Consider the following 25,920-nt stretch of genomic DNA (forward strand, 5'->3'; position numbering starts at 1 on the left):
ATTTTATATTTATGAAATGTTAGTGTTGCATATTCTTGTAGACATGATCTACTTCAATTTTATATAATGGATATTTAAATTATTAGTATTTTTACAAAGTAGAATAGGGCAGTCTTTTTGATCAACAACATTCCATTTGCTTCTTAAAAATTTAGACAAAGTTCCTAGTGCATTTTACTAAGCTTTACCTTTGGTGTTAAGCAGTGACTTTTTAGATTTCCCTTTTTAAACAATTTCTGGAGTGAAGATTCTTTGGCTTTGGGGGACTACGCTCTCTGACGACAGTCAAACATCCTGGGTTTTTTTAAAAGAAAAATAAGCCTACTATTAAATACCATAAGAGACAGATTTCAGAATCAGACAGATGCAATATGCAGGCTTCTGTAATGAAATCGCCAACAGCTGAATTCTCACTTACTCCTGACACCTTCACCTCTCCTCTCACTGAAGCAACATAAAGGTGCCTTATTGTAAGTGAAAACCAGGCCCTGTTTGTTTTGGCTAATCTGAGTACCGAGTGTGTGGCCTGAACATTTTAACCACACAAAAGAATCAGCTGTGCCAGCAGGAACATTGCCACCGTGGCTATTTTACACTACAGCACTTCCTGTACTATTTTATATCTGGAGTCCAAATCTGTTTATGCAAAAGGGTGTTTAAATTACTCTGCTAGAGCACTGCAATTATTGTACTTAGTAAAAAAAGTCACTAAACAAATACTGTATCTATCGACTGCTCATTTACAGCTTATTTAATTATTTACATAATTTTAGGACACATTAACCTAAACCATAAGTAGAATTAGCTTTTTGCCTTACCATAAAGTACAAATTAGAAGTTAAAAATGTTTAAGAAATCTGATAATATTTACACACGTTCAGCTTAAGTTATGGTTGCTCACATTGTATGTTCTATGTACACATAGCAAAATGTTTTGATCACTACTGATATAGTATTGTACCCTGGCCATCCCACCCTAGATTATTTTCTAGAAATAGTTACTATTTTTGCCTTTTTTTTTTTTTCTTGGTTCCCTAAGGAATTTGTTGGTTTTGAAAACTTACTAGTAGACAATGCTGTTATAAAAAGAGAGAGGAGAAATAGGCAAGCAATGTGAGGACTAGTCTAATTCCAGATGCAAGGAGGTACAGTACTATCATCATGTCAAATGGTGCAATACTCCATATGGATCATAAGCATTGATCTGCTGATATAGAAATGCCCAGTTACCCTGTAGAGTAAGTTTGTTTTTTTTTTCTAAATACAATAATATTTTAATTTTTTTTTCTCAAAAATATATTCATACACTGGTTGATGGTAGAAACAAAACTATTATTAGCTTATTCCTTTAACACACCAACATGTGAATGTGTGTGCATATATATATATATATATATATACTCAGCATGTGTATATATACACACATATGTCCATACAGACATTTGGGGGTATGTCCATATGCACATACAGCTGGAAAATGTTTCACATCCATTCACTTATGTTTAACACTGTGTTATAGGACTGGAACACAGTCTAATAATTATAGTGAAAATTAATTGAGGTTTAATTTTAATGCATGTTTTTTTTTTTTCTGAAATAAATAGGATATTTTCCCCAGGTGTAAGACCACCACTCATTTCCTCTATGCATTGTGCTTTAGTACCTTACAGATTTTATGGGGTTTTTTTTTAATTAGAATGTAAGGACTCTGAAGAACTCTGCCACATGCTGTTATCTGGGACTCTGTTTTCCTCCCCTGGGAATGAGAAAATAAATGGTCACAATGTCATTGCTTGAGTCTTTCTTCCTGGTCACTGAACTGCGATAGGCTAGAAACATAACATTCCTTATGCAAACACAGAAACATGTTGCATGAATTTTCAATTCTGAAAATGTGTATCATACTTACTAGCAGTCATGTACAGTATATATTTACAGATTGAGCTCAAAGATTTCATTAAAACTGTGCCATGTTATAGTCATAATTCCCCCATGAATTTCACAAAAATGAAAAACACCTTAATTGCTGGCTATTATGTCTAATAGAACAATAAAATGTGCAATTATATTACAGGTTTTATCTAAATTATTAACTTTGCTATTTTGTTTATTGAAACCAACAACAATTAACATGGTTAAAAATATCTAGAATATTCATTTTCAGTCAATTCTAAAGTAAAATAAATTTATTCTAGTTTACCTGGAGGGTAGCACACATAGCAAACCCCATATCTCATGTATGTTGGCATCATTTCTCTCTTTCACTCAAGTATCTCAGGAATAAGTGCTTACCTTGGGCTTGAGTTATGCTTTTTCCATGATAGTCCCTCACCAGCCTTTCTCACCCTCATCTTTTTATATCACAGTGTTAAGCCTTAGTACAAAGTGGTAGAATCTTTCTCTTTCACTAATTTTATATCACATTAATAGCCAGAAGAACATAGTAAAAGCAAAAGTGCTCCTTCCCCACAGATAATTTTTCTTTCCTAGTGACACCTGAGCAGAAACCAAACATTTTCTTTCACTCTCTGAACAGCAACATCAGAGAGTATTATGGCTTGTACTGTAGCTTCAGAAAAGTGAATGTGCAGTTCCAGGATTTGATCTCTGTGGTTTTTGTATAGCTGAAGCAGTTACCAATGCAGAGAGTCAACATATTCCCTGTAAGGTTTTATATTTGATGTGTATCAACCACAGAAAGGCTGTGAGCTCCCTGCAGTCACACTCTGCTTCTGTGAAACAATAAAAGGAGCTGTCAGCAATTTCTGAAATGAAAGAAGAGCTTGTACAGAAGAATATTATAAGACTGCTTTCATTTAGGATAATTAATATAATTTTTAAAGAACAAACTTTGAAGAGAAATACTGAATTTTGATATGCTCCATTTCTTAAAATTGGGAAGAAAATCCAACATACCTATGATGAAATCCCAAGTGCATCTATGAAGGTTATTGCATTATGCATGAAATGCAGTTACAAATTAGTAAGTGAACAAAAACCAAAATTTTGACTTGGAAAGTTAATCACATGAGGAAAACCTGTCTCTACATATTGCAGAGTCTGAGCCTGGAGGCAGTGTGTGAATGTACACAACTTCCTGGCAGGTAGGGTGTATTGCAAATCCCATCTCAGGCTTCAAAACCATCCTCTGTTATTTGAAAAAGAAATAAGCATATGACATGCTCCAAAAAAGGTCTGAATATTTGACTATTAGTTCCCAGAACTATTCTCCTCCTGTTAGTGTCATTCACTGTCAAATAAGGGGAGGGGGAAGCAAAAATAAAAACCACAGAAATCTGTAAGACAATTAATCTTTTAAAGTAGGAACAACAAAAAAATATATTTTATGAAAAATACTCTGCAGAATTTTTTTAGTACCCTGAAAAAATGCTTATACTCTCTCATTTCTTTCAAGGATTTGTACACAGATGAGAGGTAGTATGGATGCAATAGATCTGGTTTTTGCTTCTTGAAACATCGTGTCAAACAATATTGGGGATCTGATCTAGTAAAAGCCATCAAGAGTTTCTATTTTTATACAGTTCTTATCACTGCTGTTTTCATGACAAAAAAAAGCTCCACAGTGGAATAAGTGACAACATTATTTTGGTCTAAAATTTTTTTTTTCTATTCTATTTTGCCTGTAAAAATAAAGCTCAACTGAATGAAAAAAACTCGACCTTTTAATTCATGAAGTTTCCCAAAGAAAAACTGATTTTTTCTAGTTTTTCAATGGAAACCACTCTAAAGCAGGAAACATTCAAGGGTGTACTTAAACTTTTAAAGTGATTGCTATGACTTTCTTTCCTTTAGTAGAATGCATTAAGGAAAACAAAAAGTAAAATGGTATTGCCTAATCCAGACTGAGAAAACGCCCTGTCAGTACCTCTTGTACGGAAATACATGTGCTCAAATCTTGCCTGCTGGAAGAGGTACAGAACCTTTAACCAACAGCAGGAAGCATAATGCTGGAAAGATGAAAACTTGGAAGAAATCACACAACTCCACACGACTATTTCAGACTAAGGTGTGTACGACTGACAACATTCATCTGCACCGTGTATATACACACACACACACACATATATATATATATTTATACACGCACACACACACACACACACTTTTATGTATATGTAGCCTCCTGTCTCCTTGCCCCTGCACTTTGTAATTGCTTTCTCTCCCTCCCTGCCCTAGAGAAAGTCAGGGAACCACTGGTTTCCTTCAGCCATCTACAGAATTACTACTCAGGCAATCAATTTTGGCACTTTGGACAGATTCCGTTTCCCCAACACAACCCAGCAGCATCTACCCCTGCAGTGCTGATGCATTTTTATACTGTCTCTACATTCCTCTATTGATCCCAAACACAGTCACTGTGACTGTGAGCATATGTTCTCTCTTTAAAATACAAACAAACTAGTGCTTTTTGCTTCAGCTTCTGTGCAAACACCCAACCCCAATATTATCAGTCAAAGGTTCAGTTCTTTCAGTAAATAAAAGGAAATACCTGAATATGGTTGGGAAACCTCTGACCATCATCATCTTGGAAAGATGATAGGCACTACTTGTTTTCAAGTTTACACATTTAAAAAGTAAAGTGTAAGTGTTTCATAAGCATGACAACTCAGTACACTCCCTTAAGTGTATATGCATGCCTTGGATATGCACTTTCCCTAGAGTGGCATGTACTGCTGTTGAAATTAAAACTTGTTTCTCAAATGCTGCTCTATAAATTTTTGTACCACTAAACACAAATGGCCACTAAAAAAAAAGAAAAGAAAAAAAGAGTGAAGAACAATGAGACAGAAGTGATTTTCAAAACCCAATTTGCCTTTACACTCAAAATGCACTTATATTTTGATAAGGGGATATGTCCAAACTGCAACTTAACATATATATGGTTTAGCAGATACAACCAAAACATTATAAAAACAGACCATAGAGTGGGCCAGCAACTAAGGTGTTTTAAAATAACTTTTTGTCCAGAATAGAATTTTCCCAAGTCCCACTTTTGGCTGTACAACTGATTTGAAGAGAAATCCAGTTCTTGCTTCCTGTGTGGCTTTGTCTCTTAGTTCACATAGTAAAGCCAATAGACAATATTGAAGAAGGAAAAAACAACAGGGAAGAATATGCGAGACCATCGATCTATGGCATTTACATCAGTCAAGTCAGGGATGGTGATTTTCAGCTGGGACGCACGTCTCCGTAGCCTGCTTTTCTTCTGTGCCACGTGTCGCTCCAGGGCGTTGCGGCCGAAGCTGTGTCTGGGCAAACCAGCTTTCCGGTACTGGATACTCGAAGTGTCATAGGCCAGCATTGTGCTCCTAGGGTCCCCAAGCCCCATCACAGCCTCAGAGGCAGCCACCTCGTTTTTAATTTCAAGTGTGCTCAACAAAATATTTTCATGTGGATCCATCTGTAAAAAATAAGCGAGCAGATTTAGCGGGAGAGAAAGGAAGCCCAGTCAGTTGCAAATTGAAGCCATGCTGATAATGGCCATGTCTAACATTACTAGTTTATTGGATGTCAGCCTAAAAGACTTTAAACATAGCTGTGATTATATTTATTATCATTTATTTGTGAGCTCAAGGAGAAATAGGGCCAGCATAGTATAATGCAATAAATGGTATTTCCTTAGACCCGATGTTCAGCAAGCACAAGCAATACCTGGGAACAGAGAACACGCTCAGCTCCTGAAAGTGGGATTCTGCCACTGAGTAGGATATCTGGGGCAAATATTGAACGTTTCAGGGTTTTGGAAGGAAATCAAATGGAAAATTATCTGCTTTGTTTTGGTTTATCTTCTTTGAAATGAAAGCTTTGGCTCTGACATAAATGTCCATTATTTGCAGGGTCTCTGCCTCCATGAATGAGGTACAGAGCAGTGCCCAAGAGAATGGACATTTTAGATCCCCATATTCCAAACAGAAGTACTGGTTAATTGGGGAAAGACAATGGTATATTCTAACTATAGGTATGTGGAAACTCCATGCCCCAGTACTAATAAATCTCATAAATACAGCACATGCTGTAAGTGCATGCTGCTGTAATAGCAGAGATCTGCAATTTCAAGCAAGGAAAAAGATATGCAGAATGTAATCACGTCAAATGTACACTGAACAGTTGTTTCAATGGGTTGATTTAGCTACTATGCATTCTTTCAAGGCAATTCAGTGAAAAAAATATTAAAGCTATATTGTAGAGAAACCCCTTAGACAATCTAGAGGATTTCAAAGATAAGGAACTAAATTCCACTCTTAGGCAATCTGGAGAAGATCTGGAATATGATAGGAGAATTTTAAAAAGAATCCATTTGTAGAAAACAAATAAAAGTTATTTAGGAAGTTCTAATTCTCAGCCTTCCCTCTAAGCATGTATTTTGAATTGTGTGATAACAGATTATAATTAACTAAAAGTATTTAAAAAACAATAGCTAATGAACAGCTAATTAATTACACTGAATTAGTGATGGTAGTGCAGATATAGTCCAGATATAGTGCATATAGTCCAAATAAGAGAAAAAAGTGTCCCAGAGCTCCTTTAAGAAAAACTCAGCCACATTATTAATTTTATCAAGTACAGAATATATTCTATGATTATTACTCAAAGTCCAAAAACTGTGACTTTTGTCTTTTGGATTTCTGAACAATAACAGAGTATTAGTATATTGTGTAATATTTAGAAACTAGCTGTCAGCAGCAGGTACCCCCCTGCACTGCCCAGTGCAGACTGCATTTGCCATTATTAAAGCCCATATGTAATATTTACCATGGCAAGATGAGAGAACTGGGTTTAAATGATTTGGTTTTTAGTAGCACCCCCTGCACAGTGTTATCAACTGAGATGTCAGACACTCACAAAGGTACTTTGGACCTACTGAAACACTGTTATTTGAGTGATTACATCTGTTCAAATGATGCACAAAAACTAGTGTTGCTGAGATGACAGAATTCCCCCTCTCTCTCTTTTTTCCCCCATCCATATGAGTTTGCACCCTTCTAGTTTCATTAAATTTTAGTTATAAATCAAATGTCATGACTCGGTGTGGAAAAACAAAAAAAATTTCATTTTTGTTTGCTTTTCATCAAAGCCACATAAAATTTTTGAAATTCCTATTGTGTTAGAGGAATCAATCTTCACTGGAAAAATGGGAAAGTTGAGTTGGTACTCAAAAAAAATTCCTTTAGGAATTCTGTAGCATGATATTGAGCATAGTGAGGGAACACTGCTTCTATCCAGGGAGACCATCAAATCAGTTCTCATCTGCACTGGACAAAACTAAGGTAAAAGTATTATTCTGCTATTGTAATTTCAACAAAAGCATATATATACAAAAGCTTTCAAATAGATCTATGAAACTTCTGAAGATGGATTTCAAACATTATTTTCTAATGGGTGTATTTATTTAGAAAATTCTGTTGTGATTTTTGGGATAAAATGAAAGGGGACTCATTTTTGTTTTTAGATCTCAGACCAACCACAGGACTTTCAGGGTCCTAAAAAGAAAACAGTTAATTACAGGCACTTGGCATTCATTAATCCCAAAAGTCTAAAATCACAAGAGGTATGTTTCATACATGAGGGGTGCAAAGTCATTTGGAAACTACATTTTCTATATTTTCATAAAACCTCAGGAGAAGAAGTTTTAGTTCCAGTGACATTAGGGGAAGTTTGATAGAACATCTATTAATGTAATGGGTTTACCCCTTAGCCCAGAGCCTGAGTTATTTTCACCTCAATGTTGTGCATTCTAGGATACTATTTTTGGAAAGATTTTAGTGCCAACAATTTTTTTTCACATCTTAAATCTTCTTAGGATGAATCTACTTTAAGCATTTTATCCTTTTGATCTGCAATGATATTAGAAATTGGAGTGCTCTTTACATACTTGAATACATTCTATACAACACACATGCACGAAAGGCTATTTTAGTCTGCTAGGGTTACACACAGACATGTTTCAGCAACATGATATCACTCCAGTCAACTTTTTTTCTTAATGCAGCAAAATGCTGCAGATGTCTGATAATCTTGAAAGCAGTTAGTAAGATTAGCGATGCTGGGCAGAAAAAACATTAAGCAATATTCTAAACTATCTTCTAGGGAAAAATGTCTTGTGTACATATCACACTCATATTAGAGTTGAAGCACAGCATTTTTCAATATTCCAAGACTTTTTCAGAAGAAATAATGCAAAATACAGTAAATATTAGTGATGGGCGAATCTTCAAGTGTCACAATACCCAGGTAAACACCACAAAGTTCAGCTGTTTATTGAGCACTAATTTTACCCTCCTGCATCTGGAATAATGAATTGACCATAAGAATAAATGCATTTTTTTTCCATGATATTTTGAATTTCCAACTGAAAGGAACTGGAAGGAAGGCAGGTAGGCTGGAAGGAATCTAACTCTTCAGCCTTTGTCAGAAGGTTCCCTGTCAGATTAGAGAGAGCTGGGAATGTTTTGTCCACCAAGTAGATTCGCCCAACTCTAACTAAAACATGCTTTTGTGATGAAGTGACACCTGAAATAGAATGACAGTGAGCTAAATTTCTTGTAAACAGCACCACTCATTCAAAAGGATCCCAAAGCGCTTTACAAGCATTAGAAAGAAGAACCACTTCACTTCCCAGTGAAGCACAATCACCTCTGAGGTGAAATGTAGTGACTGACAGTGCAGAACAACAAACTTTATTTTAGTTGAGGAAATGGAGAATGTTGTAGCCAATTGAAACTATGGGGTGGGTGAGCGGTGGTGGGGAATGTTGGGTAAGCAGAACAGTTACATAAATTGATATTTGGCCAGGTGCTTGGGGTTGAGATGACCATGCTGTAAAAAAGTGCCATGGGATCTTTAATGACCATAACTGGTCAAGACCTGAATTTTACGTCTCTGAGGATAAAAACATTAGAAAACAATGAAAGATACCTTTGTTGAATACATTTCTGGACAATGATATGTGCCAATTATTCTTCTGTCCTGTAAGTTAATAAAATCAAGACCAGTTTCCTTAGAGATAAGGCAGCTATTATCTTTCATTTAAAATTAAAGCATTGTAGGATAATAGTAGGACAAGTAATTAAAATATATAGGGACCTCTAAGCCAACAATTAGCATTGGTACATTCTGGCTTCAGAGGTGCTGTTACTGCCTTGCTCTGCTCCTCAAGGTAACATAAGGTTGTGATGTAAATGTATTTTTTCCAACTGGTCATTTGACCAAGGAAGATATGATGATATGAAAACAATTATTAAAATTATTTTGGGGGGAAAATAAGTGGAAAAGTGGTTTCAAAAGGAGGTGGAGGAAGGTTAAAAAGATCTCTTGGTGCTGAAGGATTGTTCAACCATAGAACTAGACTCTTCATGGTGAACAGGAGAGTTCAAACTTAATGGATAAATTCCCAGGATGAGAAAGGAAGGGAGGATGAAGATGAAGCAGCAGCAAATACTATGGAAATAAAAGGTGAAGACAGAAGAGGAGGAGAAATGACCAGAGCACAGCAACCGTGCAAGACACTGGGGTTTTATAAAACAATCTTAAATGTGACCAACAAATTATATGATGCAAATGATTCATTTATGGGTCCAGGTAAAATGGAAGAAAAGCTGACTCTGGAGCCATGAAAGCGGTCATGACTTTTTTGATGGTCTCAAACAAAGGGAATACAGAGGAAAGCATAGAATTGTTACCATTAAATATTCTTCCCAATACCTAAAAACTCCAAAATGATGGCTTTCTTGAGGAATTCCTTTTACAATAATACATTAACAATTGTAAAATACAAAGAAATTACAACTCCCACACGCATTCATAAGGAATCCTCCAAGGATGACCAGACCTCTGAAATTATTAACCTCCAGTAAATCCTTGTTGATTATGCTCTGCTGTTCTGCCAAACACAGCTTTATAATACAAGAGAAATTGATACTGATGAATAAAAAAGATATATAATATTGACACTTCTCCCTTGTCATACACCGTTCATTTTCACCTGTAACCTTCAACTACAGGCAGGAACTGATAGCTCATTTTGTGATAGTGTATAAAATAGACAATAGGGATGGAATTCCTGATAGAAAAACCCTTTGAAACAAAACAGTTAGAAATTGAAAAGAAATATATTTTTGTTAAGTAGAGCTGTCATTAGACAAAAACAAAATCTGGTGAGCTAAACCATGAAGTTTAAACTGGAAGTACCCAGTCAATTACAAAGAATAAAACCTGAAATTTAGCAGTTATATGTCCTGTGAAGTGACATTCTTAAGAAATAAAGACAGAAATAAAGGTCCCTTTCTCAATGACGACTTACATGGCATGTAATTTAATTTGTTACAGATAAAGACCGTACTAGCTATAGAATAGCTTCCCACATCTTAAAAGCTGAGGTTTGCTTGGAAAGCTAATAACATTCCATTCCTGACTAGTCACAGGAGCTCTAGCAAGATCAGGTGAAAGTATGACGTACACTTCACGTGTAGTAGGGATCTTTCACCTCATGAGCAAGGTTTGACTTGTTGGGTGAGAATCACTGAGCTCTGGGGTAGCCCTACCTACACAGGCAGTGTAGGAGGTAGATAGCTCTGTGTAAGCTCCTGCTGGGTTCACTCTGGATGAACAAAATAATGATTTTCAAAGGGCACCTGCCTAAAGCTATGCCGGTATTTGTGACATGATATTGTTAACATGTCTGCTGAGATAAAGCGATAGAAATTTGTAAGACACAAATACCTAATATTTCAAAATATCCACATGTGAAACAATGTCTTTAACAATGCATTTCCATTGTCTTTATAAAACTCAATTTACTGCCAGCATTGAAGTTATTGTTTCTGAAACCAGGCTATCATACATTGTTATACACCTAAGATTTGGGTCAGGCTGTAAAGAATGCAGTTAGAGTACAGTAAAATTGGGTAGACTTATAATTTCAGGTTGCTTGACTTGGTTTCAGGTCAGAAAATTCATGGAAACTCTGCAAATTACAGAAGGATTTTCTTCAGGTTCTTGACCTTTTAAAGACTAAAAATCTAAGTACACCCTGCTCTCCGCAAGAAACCTGTAAGAGTTAAAAAAAAAAGAGAGGGTGAGGAAAAAGTACAAGAACTATATTCAAGTCTCTAACACTTCTTAAAAGATAAATACAGGAATATGGGAGGAATCTTATTTTTTATAAGAATAAAAAAAATACATAGAATTCCATGTTGTAGTTTTATCATTATGGAAGTATTCTTAAAACTAGTTTCTAAGGAGTAAAAAAATTATATTCACATATAGACATATATTTTTCTCTTTATACAAATATGTGAGTTTAGGCATAATCCTACCAATCTACCTACCTAATGTTTTCCTAAGTTACATGAAACAAACTCCTGGTGTCTACCTTTCTCCATATGCAGAATTCTGGGAAAGCAGTGGAACCCAAAATAATTTGTAACTAAGTGAATTTACCAAGAAACAGGTCTTCATAGGCCAGCTTGACTGTTTCACTAAATTAACTTATTTTTAAGCAATACAAACCCTGTCATGCTTTAAAAAAGAAAAAAGGATTCAATTGTCTAAGTGGATGACTCCAAATGCATCTAAATGGATGGAGTCTTTAGAATGTGTTCTCATATAAACAGACTGATGAACAGTCACTATAGTAATATTATAGTAATATTTTTACCACTTAGTGACATCCAAGTGTACCTAATCCAGTGATCTTAAAATTCATAAACACAACTAGGTTACCTTTTCTAGCACACACTACTTGCAGTTACAATTTATGTTTTGGATAGAAATTTGCCAGCTCCTCATGGTTGAATTAAACCTTGACAAACTCTTTAGAGCTGATATGTTCCAGGAAGTCAATTAACCAAATTCCCTAGCTAGACACACCTTCTGGACTGAAGCTACATATATTTCTTCTACTTCACTATGCATAATTTATAATTTTTTATGTCTTATTTCTTCACAACTTGATATAATGACATAAACTGCACTAAGGGATTCTTTTATGAACTAAAAATTGTATTCTGCTCAGGGTCACAGGCTATAGATGCAGTACAAAAGCAAAGGAGAGAATGTGCTCTAAACAAGTGTACAGGCACTGGTCTTACATTAATTAAATATGGCATTCAAAGGAATGCAACTGGAGAAAAAAGGCCTCACACAGTTGACTTGAACTTTATTCAGATGTCATGTGGAATACCAGCATAGATTGTGGGAAGTCACCTTCTGACTGCTTCTGCAAAGTGCTGAGAGCTAAAACTGGAAACTCCTCAAATTTTGCTCCTATCCAAACTGGTTTGCTAAAAGATGAAGAGGCTGGCCAAACACCCTGTGCACTGCTGACAGTTTCACATGCAAGTTGTTCCTTGAGAATGCATGAATGCAAATTCAGGAAAAAGGCTAAGCTTTTGTAATCCATGCCTACTTTATTACATGTCCTTCAATAAACTGCTGTGTAAGGAATACCCTCTGATCCTGAATCAACAATCAGTCCTTGGGCAGCTTTACCTGTACTGCAAGCAAAAGGAAAACTTTCTCTCCTTGGAAAGAAAGAAAGAGGATGAATTCTTTCACTGACATCTGGACAGTGGCAGCATTAGCCCCAGCAATATAGAGCAGTAAGGATTTGAGACCGAAATTTTAAGAGCTTCCTGTGCCTTAGTGTTTTAATATCCTGTTCAGTTTATTAACTGAGTCTGTGCATATAACCGGTTTAAAAATCCTCTTTTTATCAAAAGCTTTTAGATCTTGTTGTAAACATGTTATATATGCTCACTCACTTTTTATACTGGAAGTACCTCTAGTCCATAGGGTATAAAGTGCCATTCTGTGTAATAGGTACTGACTGCTTTTAGGTACCTTTGCAATAGTTTCTTCTCCCTGAAGACACATTGTATGATTTCTTCAGATAGAAATGAACAAATACTGCTATGAACTGAAAAGGCCAGTGGCAAGCCAGCAGTAAATCAGTGGGGAAATAAAGGCATTAGCCAAGCCTAATTGTTTTGGAGCATTGCTTTGGAGCAAGGTCTATTATCTCGGGCCTACAGCTCTGCTAATGCATCTTCACACCACAGCCTGAAAATCCAAGGGAGTGACCTTGGCTGTTTGCAGTGCACTGAAAGCCATCACAAGCTGCAAAAACCCACAGGTAGAGAGATCAGTGCATTCCATTTAGCTCAGGTTAACACAGTCCTTCATCTAATTCACCCCTCCTTTCCTAGAGACATCTACAGATAGGACAGAGAAAAAAAAAAAAAATACACAGGCTCTTCCAGTTATTCTGTAGTAAAATGGTGAAAAGAAGTCTGGAAGCCATCATGGGAAATTTCAGGTAGACACCAGCACCTGAGCTGTGCCATTTCTGTGTGCTGCTGTAACAGAGGGCATTTCTGGCACAATGGACTAGAAAGTTCTCAGGCTCCCTGCTACAAGAGCACTCATACATTAGACAGTGAATCTGAAAATGGGCATCTGGGGAAGGAGGATGCTGTGGGAGCCCCATTTCCCTGCTACATTACACAGCTGTCAGTCCATCCTCAGCCCACTAGCTGAGGAAAAAATTAGGTGTAATCACTTGTGAAACAGTTAAGTGCATGCTCTTATTTCTCTCAAAGCTCTGATAATGCAGTGGAGTTCCTTTAGAGTGAAGGATCTGAGGAAAACTATTGAACTTGTCCAGCTAAACTTGGTCAGACTCCTTTCCTTGGTCAAAAAGCTGTAGGGAAAAAAGCAGCAGCTGAGACAGCTTGAAGGGGAAGAAAGTTACCAAGTGCATCTGAGGACAGGTTAAGCTTCTATTTGTTGCTGGCTCACAATCTCACCTCCTTTAGCAGCCCTGTGCTAATCCAGATATAACAACAGTGGGCCAGGAGGGCAATGAATTGCAAAGACACCTGTATTTGTTTAAACCTTCTTAGCTCCCTAAGCCCTTCATTAATTTTTTTGAGAACACTTCTACTGTACTCAAATCTATTAATATGTGTTTAAACTCATTATCATATTGACATTCCACGTTCTTGGTACCCAAATTTTGGATTGAAAAATGTCATTAGACTGACAGCTTCCCTTTTTCATGATTTGCACTATGAGCAGCAATGCACTGTCCCTTTCAGGTGTGCCGACTGAATACCTTATGTAATACAAAAATGTCTAAGTAAAGAATTACTAATTGTTTTAAAAATACACTCAGTATATTTTTTAAAAGTGTTTGTGTCAGAAAAGAAACTTTATCTAAACATGCAGAGGTTAGCAATGTCACTTCATATTTATTTAAAGAGAATGACTGAATAAATCTGTATGAACAGTTTTACAAAGCATTGCATAATATGCTGACATTTTCCCCCTTTCCCAGAGGCAAACTGCTGTGTTACCACTCACAATAACTGAGTATGATTGCAAAATTAAAGGTAGTTTTATTTATGTGACTTATGTTATCATGTACTTCAGGTATATTGCCTTTGCATTGGAGCATTCTCTGTGCTTTAAGCTAAGTTGGAAACATGTAGACTTCAATGATTACTGCAGCTGCCCCAACCTAAACCACATTTAGTGATGTATTTATATGTATTTTACATTATGCAAAACATAATGCTGCTTCTGTGAAGTAGCAAATCAAATTATTTGAAAGAATGTAGCTAAGAAATTCTATATAGAGAATGTGAATTTGCAATAATTAATTCTTATAAACCTAGATGATTTAATGATAAAGAAAAAGATTAAATCATTTAGAAACAAAAACTGAATGACACACAGGTAAAAGTTAGACTAGAAATGGAAGAAAGGTGCACCAAATCATTATGTAGTAATGCCTTTGTATCTGAGCTGAAAAAACAAAGTATCATATCCTGTTTCTAGGTAATATCCTGGTAAGTAAACTACAGTGATGTTGAAGAAAAGACTGACCAGGAGCTCCCTAAAGAGACAGATCTGTAGCTCTTCCTTTAAGAAGAGTCTTTGTGAAGGAAGGGCTCCCAAGTTCTATATTTTCCATATGTTTTCCTGTGTTACTAATTCCAATGAATTGCAAGAAATCTGTTACAGATTTTCTGGTCTATAAAGTAAAGCAAAGATGCTACAAATAGCAGTTCCAATAACTATTTGTCCACCTGTTTTACAGTGTCAATGTTGAATGCAGTAATAGAAGTTATTTTGCATAGAAGTTTTCATCATCATGTTCTTCTCCTGTATATATCTGATTCTGATGAATTCATAATATTGCATGTAGTGATTCAAGAGGAATCCCATAATATCACAAAGGAACACTTATACCTTGTGAAATCAGTCCTTCACTATTGGAGCCTAGTTAGAGTGTATTGCTTTTAGAGTGTTTTTAGTTAGAGTGTAAGTTGCTTTTTATGACAAATTGTTTCTGAACTAATTTCAGCAGTTCAGCCCCCTTTCTGATTCTTACAAATGAAAATAATTACATAATATTTGTCTCCCTTTAATAGATAAAATATTCAGGTCCATTAAATATTAATATGTTTTCTTGCTGCTGGTCAAACAACAAGAACAACTGTCAGCTCCTTTCCCTCTCCCCAGAGCAGTCTCTGCACAGCAGGACAAGTTCTCTGTTCCTCTCCTATTTGATTCTATTGATTAAAGGATTGCAAGACTGATTACCAGATCACAGTGGATCTGGATACCACAGGGAAACTGCCATAGACTATTAACCATGCTGGCCTAGTATATTAACTAAAATGCTCAGTATAAAGAAAATACAAATCATGTAAAATTGTTGCCTGTGTTCCACAGGATACCTTGTGTCAATCCTGTAAGATAGTAAATTTCTGCATGTTATTGAATTAAATTTACTCTGCCTAGCAAATTGGATTTGCATACCAGTTGGTGCTTTCAAATTCTTTTCATTATCAGCAATTTGCCACTGGACTTCTGCTGTTCTGTTACACAGCGGAAAGATCTATTGTATGAACAAGAATATTGAAAACACAAGTGAAGCAAAGTGCAAATAAAAATATACCTCAGCTGGTGGTAGAACTTATGGATCTTAAATTTCCAGTGATGTTAGAGGGAAGACTTCAGGTAAATGCAGGTCTAGTCTTAAAAAATTACTTGCAGGGTAGTTTATAGCATTTTTTTTAAAGTGAAATTTAATTTTAAAGAAAGAAAAAGCCTTGAAAAATTAAATAAAAACTCATAGATTTTTTTTCATTGCTGAAAAATCACCAATAGAAATAAAAACATGCTACACTGTCTTCATGAACTTTACAATGCTAAAAGATGATATATGGTAACATAACATCAAAATTAAAATCATCATTATGAGTATGCCTTCACTCATTGAAGTATGTTTCTCTCCAATAAAAAAAAAATTTAAAAAATGAGTGAATGGATGAGATCTGAACCATGGCAATATAGCTCTCCTCCTTAAAAGACTATAAACTATAACCTATAAAACTATTTTGTGCTATCAACATGTGATGGATTTTTGGAATAAGTTGTTCTTTTCACTGCAGGCCCACTCTGTGTGTAGAGGCTCTAAACAAACATTAGAAATTTCAGTACTAGAGCTGTATGAAAGTCAAGTTTCCAACTGACAAATAATCCCTTATTTTTTTCTAATACAGATTTTTTTAAAATTATGACTTTGATTTTTTCTCCTTGGATTGTCATAATGAATTACAAATCAAAGAGCTTCCCCTGATGAAAAAAAAATAATTAAAAAAAACTCACAACTTCCTCTCCCTCTTCAAAAAAACCCCAATCTCCAAAGATAATTCAACCTTATTTAACTTTCCAATTCTGCATGTGTGTGAAAGTTTATACATTTTAGACTGAAAACATCTTTGCATTCAGCACAGATTTGCCACTGTGTGAAATTCATCCCAAAATGGTCAAAGTGATAAATTACACGTGCTGTATGATAAGTGACCCATTTTCATTAAGCATAATGGATATTTTTCCCAGAAGTGTGTATCTTGGCAAATATCTTTTCTGCCTCAATTCTCCATCCCTAGAGGGCAACTTTTATATTCAAAATTAAGTATACAGCACTTTGATGGTTTATTTCTGAGAAATTCCTCATTAAGTCAATAGTATTCTACCCCCTTATACATTGAAAACTTGTCAAGCTTTAAGGACTTCTGTGGCAAATATTTCTTATCTAGCTCATCCGAAAGATTTATGAAAGCAGGTTAAATTGAGGTCTTAGTTCCAATGTTCCATACAGCTTTTACTAGAATATACAGCCATCATTTTGGATTTATTCCTTTACAAACAGATAGTACATATTCAAGTCTACATTCTGACTAAGAAAACATCTCTCACTAAAGCTTCACTGACCACATGCTTTAGAAACAAGTCATTCAGCTTTCCAGGCTAGAGGGCAGTGATCATTGCTGAGGTAGCTAAGTACACTGCTCTGTAGAGCTAAGACAAGGTCATCATAATTCTACTCCGCTCATTTTCTACAAGAAATTACATTTTAAAGCACTGTCTGACAGAAGTGAGAGACTGCCTTTCTGGGGAAATGCTAGAAATTCATCCCCATTACAGTTTACCTTATTGACGTCCATTCGCAACTTCTCATTGTTGGCACTGGCAGCTTTTTCTGCTGCTTTCTTTTGACGCTGAGGTCCCCTGCCAAAGAAGATGTAGTTGACCAATGCATACTCCAGCAGAGCCATGAAAACGAAGACAAAACATCCCATAAGGTACATATCAATGGCTTTCACATATGGAATTTTGGGAAGAGTCTCTCGAAGATGGGTGTTAATTGTTGTCATGGTGAGCACAGTTGTGATTCCTGGAAAAAAAGAATTGAGAAGTCTGGTGATTCAAATAATTTTAATTTATTTTCTAGGATAGTAACTTATTTAAATGCTAGAGCTGAAAAATAATTTTTTGTCCCCTGGTGGAAAAAAGATATCTCTAACCTCTGTCCATATTCATAGAATCCTAGAAAGGTTTGGGTTGAAAGGGATCCTCAAAACCATCTAGTACTATGGGTGGGGAACCTTCCACTAGACCAGGTTGCTCATAACCTCATCCATCCTGGCCTTGAATGTTTCCATGGATGGGGAAGCCTCAACTCCAGGCAACATGGTCCACTGTCTCACTACACTCACAGTGAGGAATTTCTTCCTAAGATCTAATCTAAATCCAGACACTGTCAGTTTAAAGGCATTCCTGTTTGTCCCAAGTCCTTCTCCAGCTCTCTTGGAGCCCTTTTAGGCTCTCAAAGGTGCTCTAAGGTCTCCCTGGAGCCTTCTGTGCTCCAGGCAGAATAATTCCAACTCCCTGTCTTCTTACAGAGAGGTGCTCCAGTCACACAATTATGTTTGTGACATTTCTCCAGCCTGTTAAGGTCCCTCTGGATGGCATCTCTTATGTGGACAGCATCACACTGCTCAGTAACTTGCTGAGGATGCCCTCAGTCCCACTGTCCATGTTGCTGACAGAGATGTTAAGCAGCACCAATCCCAACACAGACTCCTGAGGACACTTGTCACTGGTCTCCACTTGGACATCAAATTATTGACTGAAACTATTTAAGTGCAACCATCGAGCCAGTTCCTTATCCACTGAGTGTTCCATCCAACAAATCCATGACTCTTCAGTTTAGAGAGAAGGATCTCATGCATAACAGAGTCAGTGCTTTGCACAAGTCCAGGTAGATGATATCAGTTGCTCTTTCCTCATCCACCAGTGTTGGGACCCTGCTGTAGATGGCCACAGATGTTATCAGGCACAACTTGCCCTTAGTGAAGCTAGGTTGGCTCTCATCAGTCACCTCCTCAGGTTCCATGTGCTTTAGCATAGTTTCCAGGAGAATCTGCTCCATGACCTTGACAGGCATAAATGTCAGTGACAGTTCCCAAAGTTGTCTTTTTTTCCCCCTCTAAAAAAGAGGGTGTTTGTTTCCACTTTTCCATTGAATGAAACTTCACCAGAGTGCCATGGCTTCTCAAATACGATGGAGTTTTAGCCAATTCATTTGCCACTTCCCTCAGGAGCTGTGGATGTATCTCATCAGGTGCCATAGACTTATTCTTGGGATCCCCAAGTTCCTTAGGTGATCTCAAACAAGATTCCTTAAGCAGGTAGTTCTTCATTCTCCCAGTCCCAGCCTTTGCCTTCTGCACCTTGGGCAATGTCCATGAGAGCAAGGCATTAAAAAGGCATTCAGAACCTCAGATCCTGGGTGTCCAGCCCTCCTGCTTCCTTTCAGAGGACCCCCATTTTCCCTAATTGTCTTTTAGCACCAATATACCTATATAGAAGCTTTTCTTGTTGCCTTTCACATCCCAGGACAGATTTAGTTCTATCTTAGGGCTTTAGCTTACCTAACCTGATCCCTGGCCACTCAGATTATTTTTTTTGTGTATTTCTCACAAGCTATGTGACCTTGCTGCTACCCTCTATAGGCTTCCTTTTTGTGTTTAAATTCTTTCAGGAACATCTTGTTCCATCCTTATCTTGGACTTGGATTTTTTTGCATAGCACAGAAAACATTACACCTGTAATAAGTTGCGCTCAGTCAAGCAGACAGTAGTTGGATTCCATAAGTGTATTTTTAAGTAGCTAAACTGCAACCTTCTGTAATGAGTCTGAGTTAAAAATTACAGGCTACAGACACTTTATCTTGCTTTCCTCCAGCATTTTCAGGATATCTCAAATTCTTAAGCCAAAATGCTACACAGAAAGATCTGGTAAAACTAATTCTATATCTATATTCTATATACTATATTATAATTATAATATATTCTATATATTATTATATTGTATAATGTTAAAATTTCAGATTCTGAATGGCATATTTTATGGGGATTTTCTTATTTTAGCTATTCAAGAGCTGTACTGGCAGGAATCAGTCTGATTTAGACAAAATTTGGCAGTAGATAGAGATACTTATTTTTGTAACATGCTCCTTATGATGATGGGCACAGAATAAACAGACACAAATGGGACTAGTGAGGAGATATAGAAATATTCTAGAGATTAATTAGGGAAACAGTTTCGCTTTTGGAATATAAGGAAAAAAGTAATCAGACTCTTATAATTGTTTAGGTTGCAAAAGACCTTTAAGTTAATTGAATCCAATCTTTAAGTCAGCATTGCCATGCCCACCACTAAACCATGTCCCCAGGCAGCAGGTCTACACATCTTTAAAATCCCTTCATGGATGGTAACTCCACCACTTCCTCTGCCAGGGCTGAACTGCAATGATTTGGTGAAGAATTTTCCCCTAGGATCTAATCTAAACCTTCCCTGGCATAACTTGAGGCCATTTCCCCTTATCCTTTTCACTTGTTACCTGGTAGAAGAGACCAACCCCCAGGTGGCTACAGCCTCCTCCCAGCGAGTTTTAGAGAGCAAGGAGGTCCCCCTGAGCTTCCTTTTCTCCAGGCTGAGCTCCCCCAGCCCCTTCAGCTGCTCCTCATCAGTCCTGTGCTCCAAAGCCTTCCTCAGCTCTCTGTCCCTGGACACTGGACACACTCTGGACACTCAGCCCCTCCCTGTCTGCCTTGAAGTGAGGAGCCTAGAACGGGACACAGGATGCACAGCCTCTTCCCTCAACATAAGGACAAGTCAGCTATACAACCCTAGTAAAACTTTATTTCATTCCTGAAAGGAAAAGCAATTTATAATCCATATCACAGTGCTGAATGTGTGTTCTGGATTGCAATGGGCAAAAGCAAACTTAGTGCATTCTTTTCAGAGAAAAAAAAAAGTAGCAAAAGAACAAAGGAATATGTTTAGGCAATTAGGCTAATTTTGGTTACAATATTATACAGTTGGCTGATTCAGACATGAAATCACTTTATGTTTTATATAAATCCTGATGTTTTAAATGCTGATTCAAATAATACAAAGCTTAACAAACCAGACTTATAAAGGTCTAACATATACTTTTTTATTTTCAAAGCATGCATTATCCACTCAGCCAGAAGCTAGAAAAACCATTCAGCTAAAGCACACTGCATGAGATGTGTAAAAATGCCTACCTAAAGCAACTCTTGCAGCTGAAGCATCATAATTAATCCAGAAGGAAACCCAGGACAGGATAGTGATCAGAATAGAAGGCATGTAGGTCTGCAGAATGAAGTAACCAATGTTTCTCTTAAGTTTAAAGCTGAGAGACAGCCTTGGGTAGGCACCTAAAAGAGAATATTTGTATGGCCATAATTTATTTGTATAATGCCTGAAAACATTTTTCTTTTCTGTCATTTTGGTTTTATTTTTTTTCATTTAACATTTAGTACACTCAGAGCTGAAAGATCCAGGATATTCAGCTGCAGAATTTCTAGCAAGAATTAGAATCAAATAATCTTTTATGTTAAGGGTACAAAGATGGTCTACTTGCTTATCTGCTGGTAATCATAACATCCAACAATCAACAGCCAAAATACATGTCAGAGCAACAGAGCACAGAAATGCCTCTTCCCTGAAAAACTCTCATATGCCAGCTTCAGTGTAACCTTTATCCTAAACTTCTTCCCAAGAAATGCAACACTCATCTTTTGTCAGAAATAATATTATTATTATTCCAATAATAATAATAATAGAAGAGGAGGGGTGGGAGGGGAGGCAGAAATATTGTAGTGTATGAAACATTTGTTAATATGAGTGCCTAGAAATCATTCTTCAAGTCCCATTTCTGCTTGATTTTGAAGAATTTGGGATCTACAATCCTTCTACAGTCCCTCCAAAGATGATTTCTACCCATATTTGGAAAATAAGTTTTGAAGATAATTTTTTTTAACACAATGGGTTTCTCAAGTAGGTAGAAAACATCTCCTAGTAACAGCCCAATCCAACTCTTCTTGCCTCTCTTGAACAATTTAATGTCATTGAAATATGTTAGTGGAGTTTCATTTTGGTTTTTTGTGGTTTTTTGTGTTCTTGGGGTTTTTTTGTTTGTTTTTGTTTGCCTGAGTTTTTTTATTTTTATTTCATGAAATCAAATCTAATTTTCTGCTTCTTCTCAGAGAGCATCTTTTCAGCCTTCCACTTCTGCTAGAACAGCCTAAACTGGAAATCCTGGAACAAGCATTTAAAAGATTTTATATTGAAGACAAAGTATTTAGTCTACTACATCTCCAACTTGGAAAAAGGAACATCTAAAAATACAGAGAAAAAGGTTCCTAAATTTCCTACACTCTGGGTTGGGTTTATGGCACAGAGGTACACGAGTGGCTTAAGCAGTTTTCATAGGTAATATTATATTATTATATTATAAAATATAGTTTTCATAGAAAATACAGCTCATTTGATGAGCCTTAACATGACATCCCCTCTTCATGTGTTAATGAGTGATGCCTTATACACTGCAGAAGCTGTAATAAAAACTTCTGCTTTCCAAGTTCACAGCTGCTGCTCTGTGTTATTCCTGTTCCTGAAAGTTTTGCTCCTCATTTGCACACTGAGAATTAATCCAGTTTCAAAAGTCTTTAAAAGAATTCCCCTTTTAAGTTCCCCTCTACAAACCTGTAGAGAAAACAACATTCTTGGTGATAAGCTTGTAGTCTACAATGGAGAACTGTGGCAGTTCGATCTTTGTCACTCCTGTGACTGCATTATCACCCCCACGCCAGTAAAATTCAATGTCATCTGTTGTATAGCCATCTATAAAAACAGGAATAAACAAGTGAGACACACATATCTTCTGACATCATGAGGAACAGCTCATTAACTCAAATAATATAAAATATATTTCTAAAATTAAGCTATTTATAAACATAAAGATCATTCCAAATATAACTTCAAAAGGCAATCCTAGGTGTATTTTAATATTTGTTGGGTTTGTATTTTTTTTTAAAGATATATTACATGAATTACATGTATTAACAAAACAGACATTTAAAATCAAATTAAGTCTACACACATTCCATCTCTAGACAGCAGCTGAACATCAGCTTAAGGTAACTTCTGATCCCAAGGCTGGATAAAACAGCATGAGTTCACTGTAATTTCTGTCCCTGAGCTGAAACATCAGTGCCAGCAATGTTTAGTTTTTAGTTGCAAAAAAACAGCATAATTCTTTTTCAGGAATGGCTTTAATGCAGTAAAAGACAGCCACATTCAGTGGGGCTTGTGAGAGGCCTCGTAGGAACCAACTACAGCAGATCAAACACCTATCAGTGGCAAAAAAAACATCCATGAGAAATCAACCAAAGGAAAAAAAAATTCCCATCACTCAAAAAAACCATGCCAGAACACAGCACATGTTCACACAGTCATAAAATGGATCCATGAAAAAGGAATCTGGGTTCCCAAATGGCAGCTGAGCCAAGTTGCATGCTTGGAGTTGGTGTGCAGAAATGAACGTGAGGAATCAGAAATAAATCTACTGCAAAACCACAAAATACAATATTCATTAATATTTAATTATACATTAATCTAAATACTTTTCTCATGAAAAATTGTAAGTAAAATCAACTAAAACACAGAATAATGACTATGACTGTTTTGCAAATTGAGATAACAAATATGTAACACCTTGATTTTAAGTCCTCACTCACAGACAAAGGACAAATTTGTACACTAAACACCATTTTACTGTGCTCAAATACCACTGAATTTCAAAGAATAATGCATAGAATCTACAAAACTGTTCCTGTGCATCATTAATTTTTTATAATCCAAGTAGAACCCAAGTTTACAGCATTAGTGGAAGGCAAGCAAGTTTGAAGACATGAACCAAATAATCTGTAAAAATTGACACTGACACAACTATAAAAATCTATCTAATGCACACAATTTTAAAAAGTATTTTGGTAGATATATTTCTATAGTATGTTGATAGCAATTCCAGAGTTTTGTGTGAGTGACTCTTTTACTTTCCTGGTCACAAGTTTGTCTTCAGAAAAGAGGCAGACAGCTCATGTATGTTTCCCTGCCTAGCAACACTTTATATTTGTCATGTCTTTCTCTAGGCCTTCAGAGAGAGAAATAAAATAAAATCTAAAATAAAATAAAGTCTAAAATAAAATAAATATGAATAATCATATTGGCTGATCTTCAGATGTAAAAGCAATTTAATCCATTTTATGAGAAATATAAAAGAACTTCCTTAGAAAGTTCAGGAACATTCATACTTTTTTAGAATATTGTCAAGCTTTGCTGATATTCTGACATCTACCCTGCCTTCCAATGGCAAATTCCAGATTCTAATACCATTTACTGTTGTGGTGGGATTAATCAAGGTAATCTATTTAATTCTGATGTAACTAAACTGTTAAACTTCATAGCTAATAAACCAATATTTTATTTTTATTTTGTTTATTTCTGAAAAAAAAAAAAAAAAAGGCAAAATAAGTTTCAGAAGGGAAAAACCCCACTTTTCTATGTAATAGAAAAAGTTCATAAAAGGCCTAAATGGCTTTTTATTTGGTTGTATTTTTTAGAATATCTGTTAGAAGAACTTTTTTGCTGAACTGCCTATGAACAGTTTAGCCTTGAACTGTCTAATTATACCAGGGTTCACACAAGAGAAGCCCAGGATTTCCATTCCAGCTGGCTGCCAAATGCTTCAGCACTACCCTCTACCAGGAAAACATGCTTCAGCTTCTCCCTGGATTCTCACCACCTTAACACTAAGCAAACATTGACAACTACTTTTTAGGAGAGAAGAATCCTTGGAAACTCTCACCCAAGAGTTCAAACTGAATATTCTAAACTGCACAGCTCTGGGTGACTTTGGGGAGAACTGAGCAGAATTCCCTGTTGCTTAAGGGATTTAACATTGGGCAAATGATAAGCTGTGACAGACACAGAATGACAAGACTTGTTAATAGGTATCAATAAGAAAAATTTCAGGAAGTGTCTTTAAGCTTTCATTAAAATACTTCTCACTCTTTCCAAAAGGGATCAATTATCCCATTCATTTCAGAGCGTGGAGAAGAGCAAAGAATATTATAGTTATCTGCAAATGAATGCTCTTGTGTACTGCTAAAATACCCAAAGATAATTTGCTATAAGTCTAATATTTGCAAAACATCTGCCAAAAGAGAGAATGGGCCTATTCATGTCTCTAGTGGTTGTTTTCAAGTCCAATTACCTGTGGCTATAATAAACTACTTCTGCAGATATCTGGGACTCAAAACAACTCTACTTACAAGTTAGAATTATTTAAAGATCAACCAATTTAAACTAGTAATAAGAAGTCTAGACAAAACAATCTGCAGCTCTTGACAAGAAAAAAACAAGAATTAATAAAGTCAGTTCAATACTTCTAAATTATCAGACCACATATTGGTAAAGTCGAAAGGAAAGCGTGCTAAACCCAGAACTGTTCCAAGTAATCTCTGGAAGAATGATTCAGAACACTATTTGATTTAGACTGTAAAACAACTGTTGGGTTACTATATATTAAATTGTATGTAGCTCTGCTGCCAACAGAGAACATCTGATTGATTGCTTTTCCCTCAATAATTTATATATCATCAGCAGCACGATTTACTTCACGTTCAGAAAGTTCAATTTCTCATTTCTGTCATGCATCACATGCTGGCAGTCAACCAAATCAATCCACTGTCCTCGTGATATGGCACCAATCCTGAGAGCAGCAAAGCATTCCTGACTCCTAGAGAATGGAGCTCTCTGGAGAATGGGACAGGGAGTTTATCATCGTGTATACATTGAGGCATGACAGATGATGAAGCACTGTAGTGGAAAAACAAACAAGTAGTAGAACATAAAATAAAAACCCCTTCATATAGAAACTACAAAAACACCGTTTTTTTTCCACCCTATTAAAGACAAGTCAAAAATAGGAAATTCTTCTAATACAAACAACCTAAAATGAAAGCTGAAGCATTACTGACTGAAAATGAAAGTATTTAGACACAAGACAATTATTAGAAACAGCATAGAATGGAAGAAAAGAAGCAAATTCTTCTGAAAAACTCAGGATTTATAAGGATTTACTGCCTCACAATGCTGCAGTTTATA

The 25,920-nt window shown here is 36.2% G+C and overlaps 1 protein-coding gene across 3 annotated transcripts in view; it reads right to left on the bottom strand.

Moving 5' to 3' along the window:
• Positions 1–229: 229 nt before the first annotated feature.
• Positions 230–25,920, bottom strand: part of GABRB2 (gamma-aminobutyric acid type A receptor subunit beta2) — a 132,961-nt gene continuing 107,270 nt past the window's right edge. For 2 of the 3 annotated variants that reach the window (XM_015641800.3, XM_015641799.3), the window contains exons 8-12: positions 22,456–22,593; positions 20,973–21,125; positions 17,526–17,770; positions 8,938–8,988; positions 230–5,422 (exon numbers count right to left, since the gene is read on the bottom strand). In XM_015641800.3, the coding sequence (XP_015497286.1) occupies positions 5,075–5,422; positions 8,938–8,988; positions 17,526–17,770; positions 20,973–21,125; positions 22,456–22,593 (935 nt within the window). In that variant the 3' untranslated portion in view covers positions 230–5,074. The remainder of the gene's footprint in view (positions 5,423–8,937; positions 8,989–17,525; positions 17,771–20,972; positions 21,126–22,455; positions 22,594–25,920) is intronic. The other variant, XM_015641801.3, reaches the window with a different exon arrangement.

The sequence above is a fragment of the Parus major genome, chromosome 13, assembly GCF_001522545.3.
Source record: "Parus major isolate Abel chromosome 13, Parus_major1.1, whole genome shotgun sequence".
NCBI classification, from domain to species: domain Eukaryota; kingdom Metazoa; phylum Chordata; class Aves; order Passeriformes; family Paridae; genus Parus; species Parus major.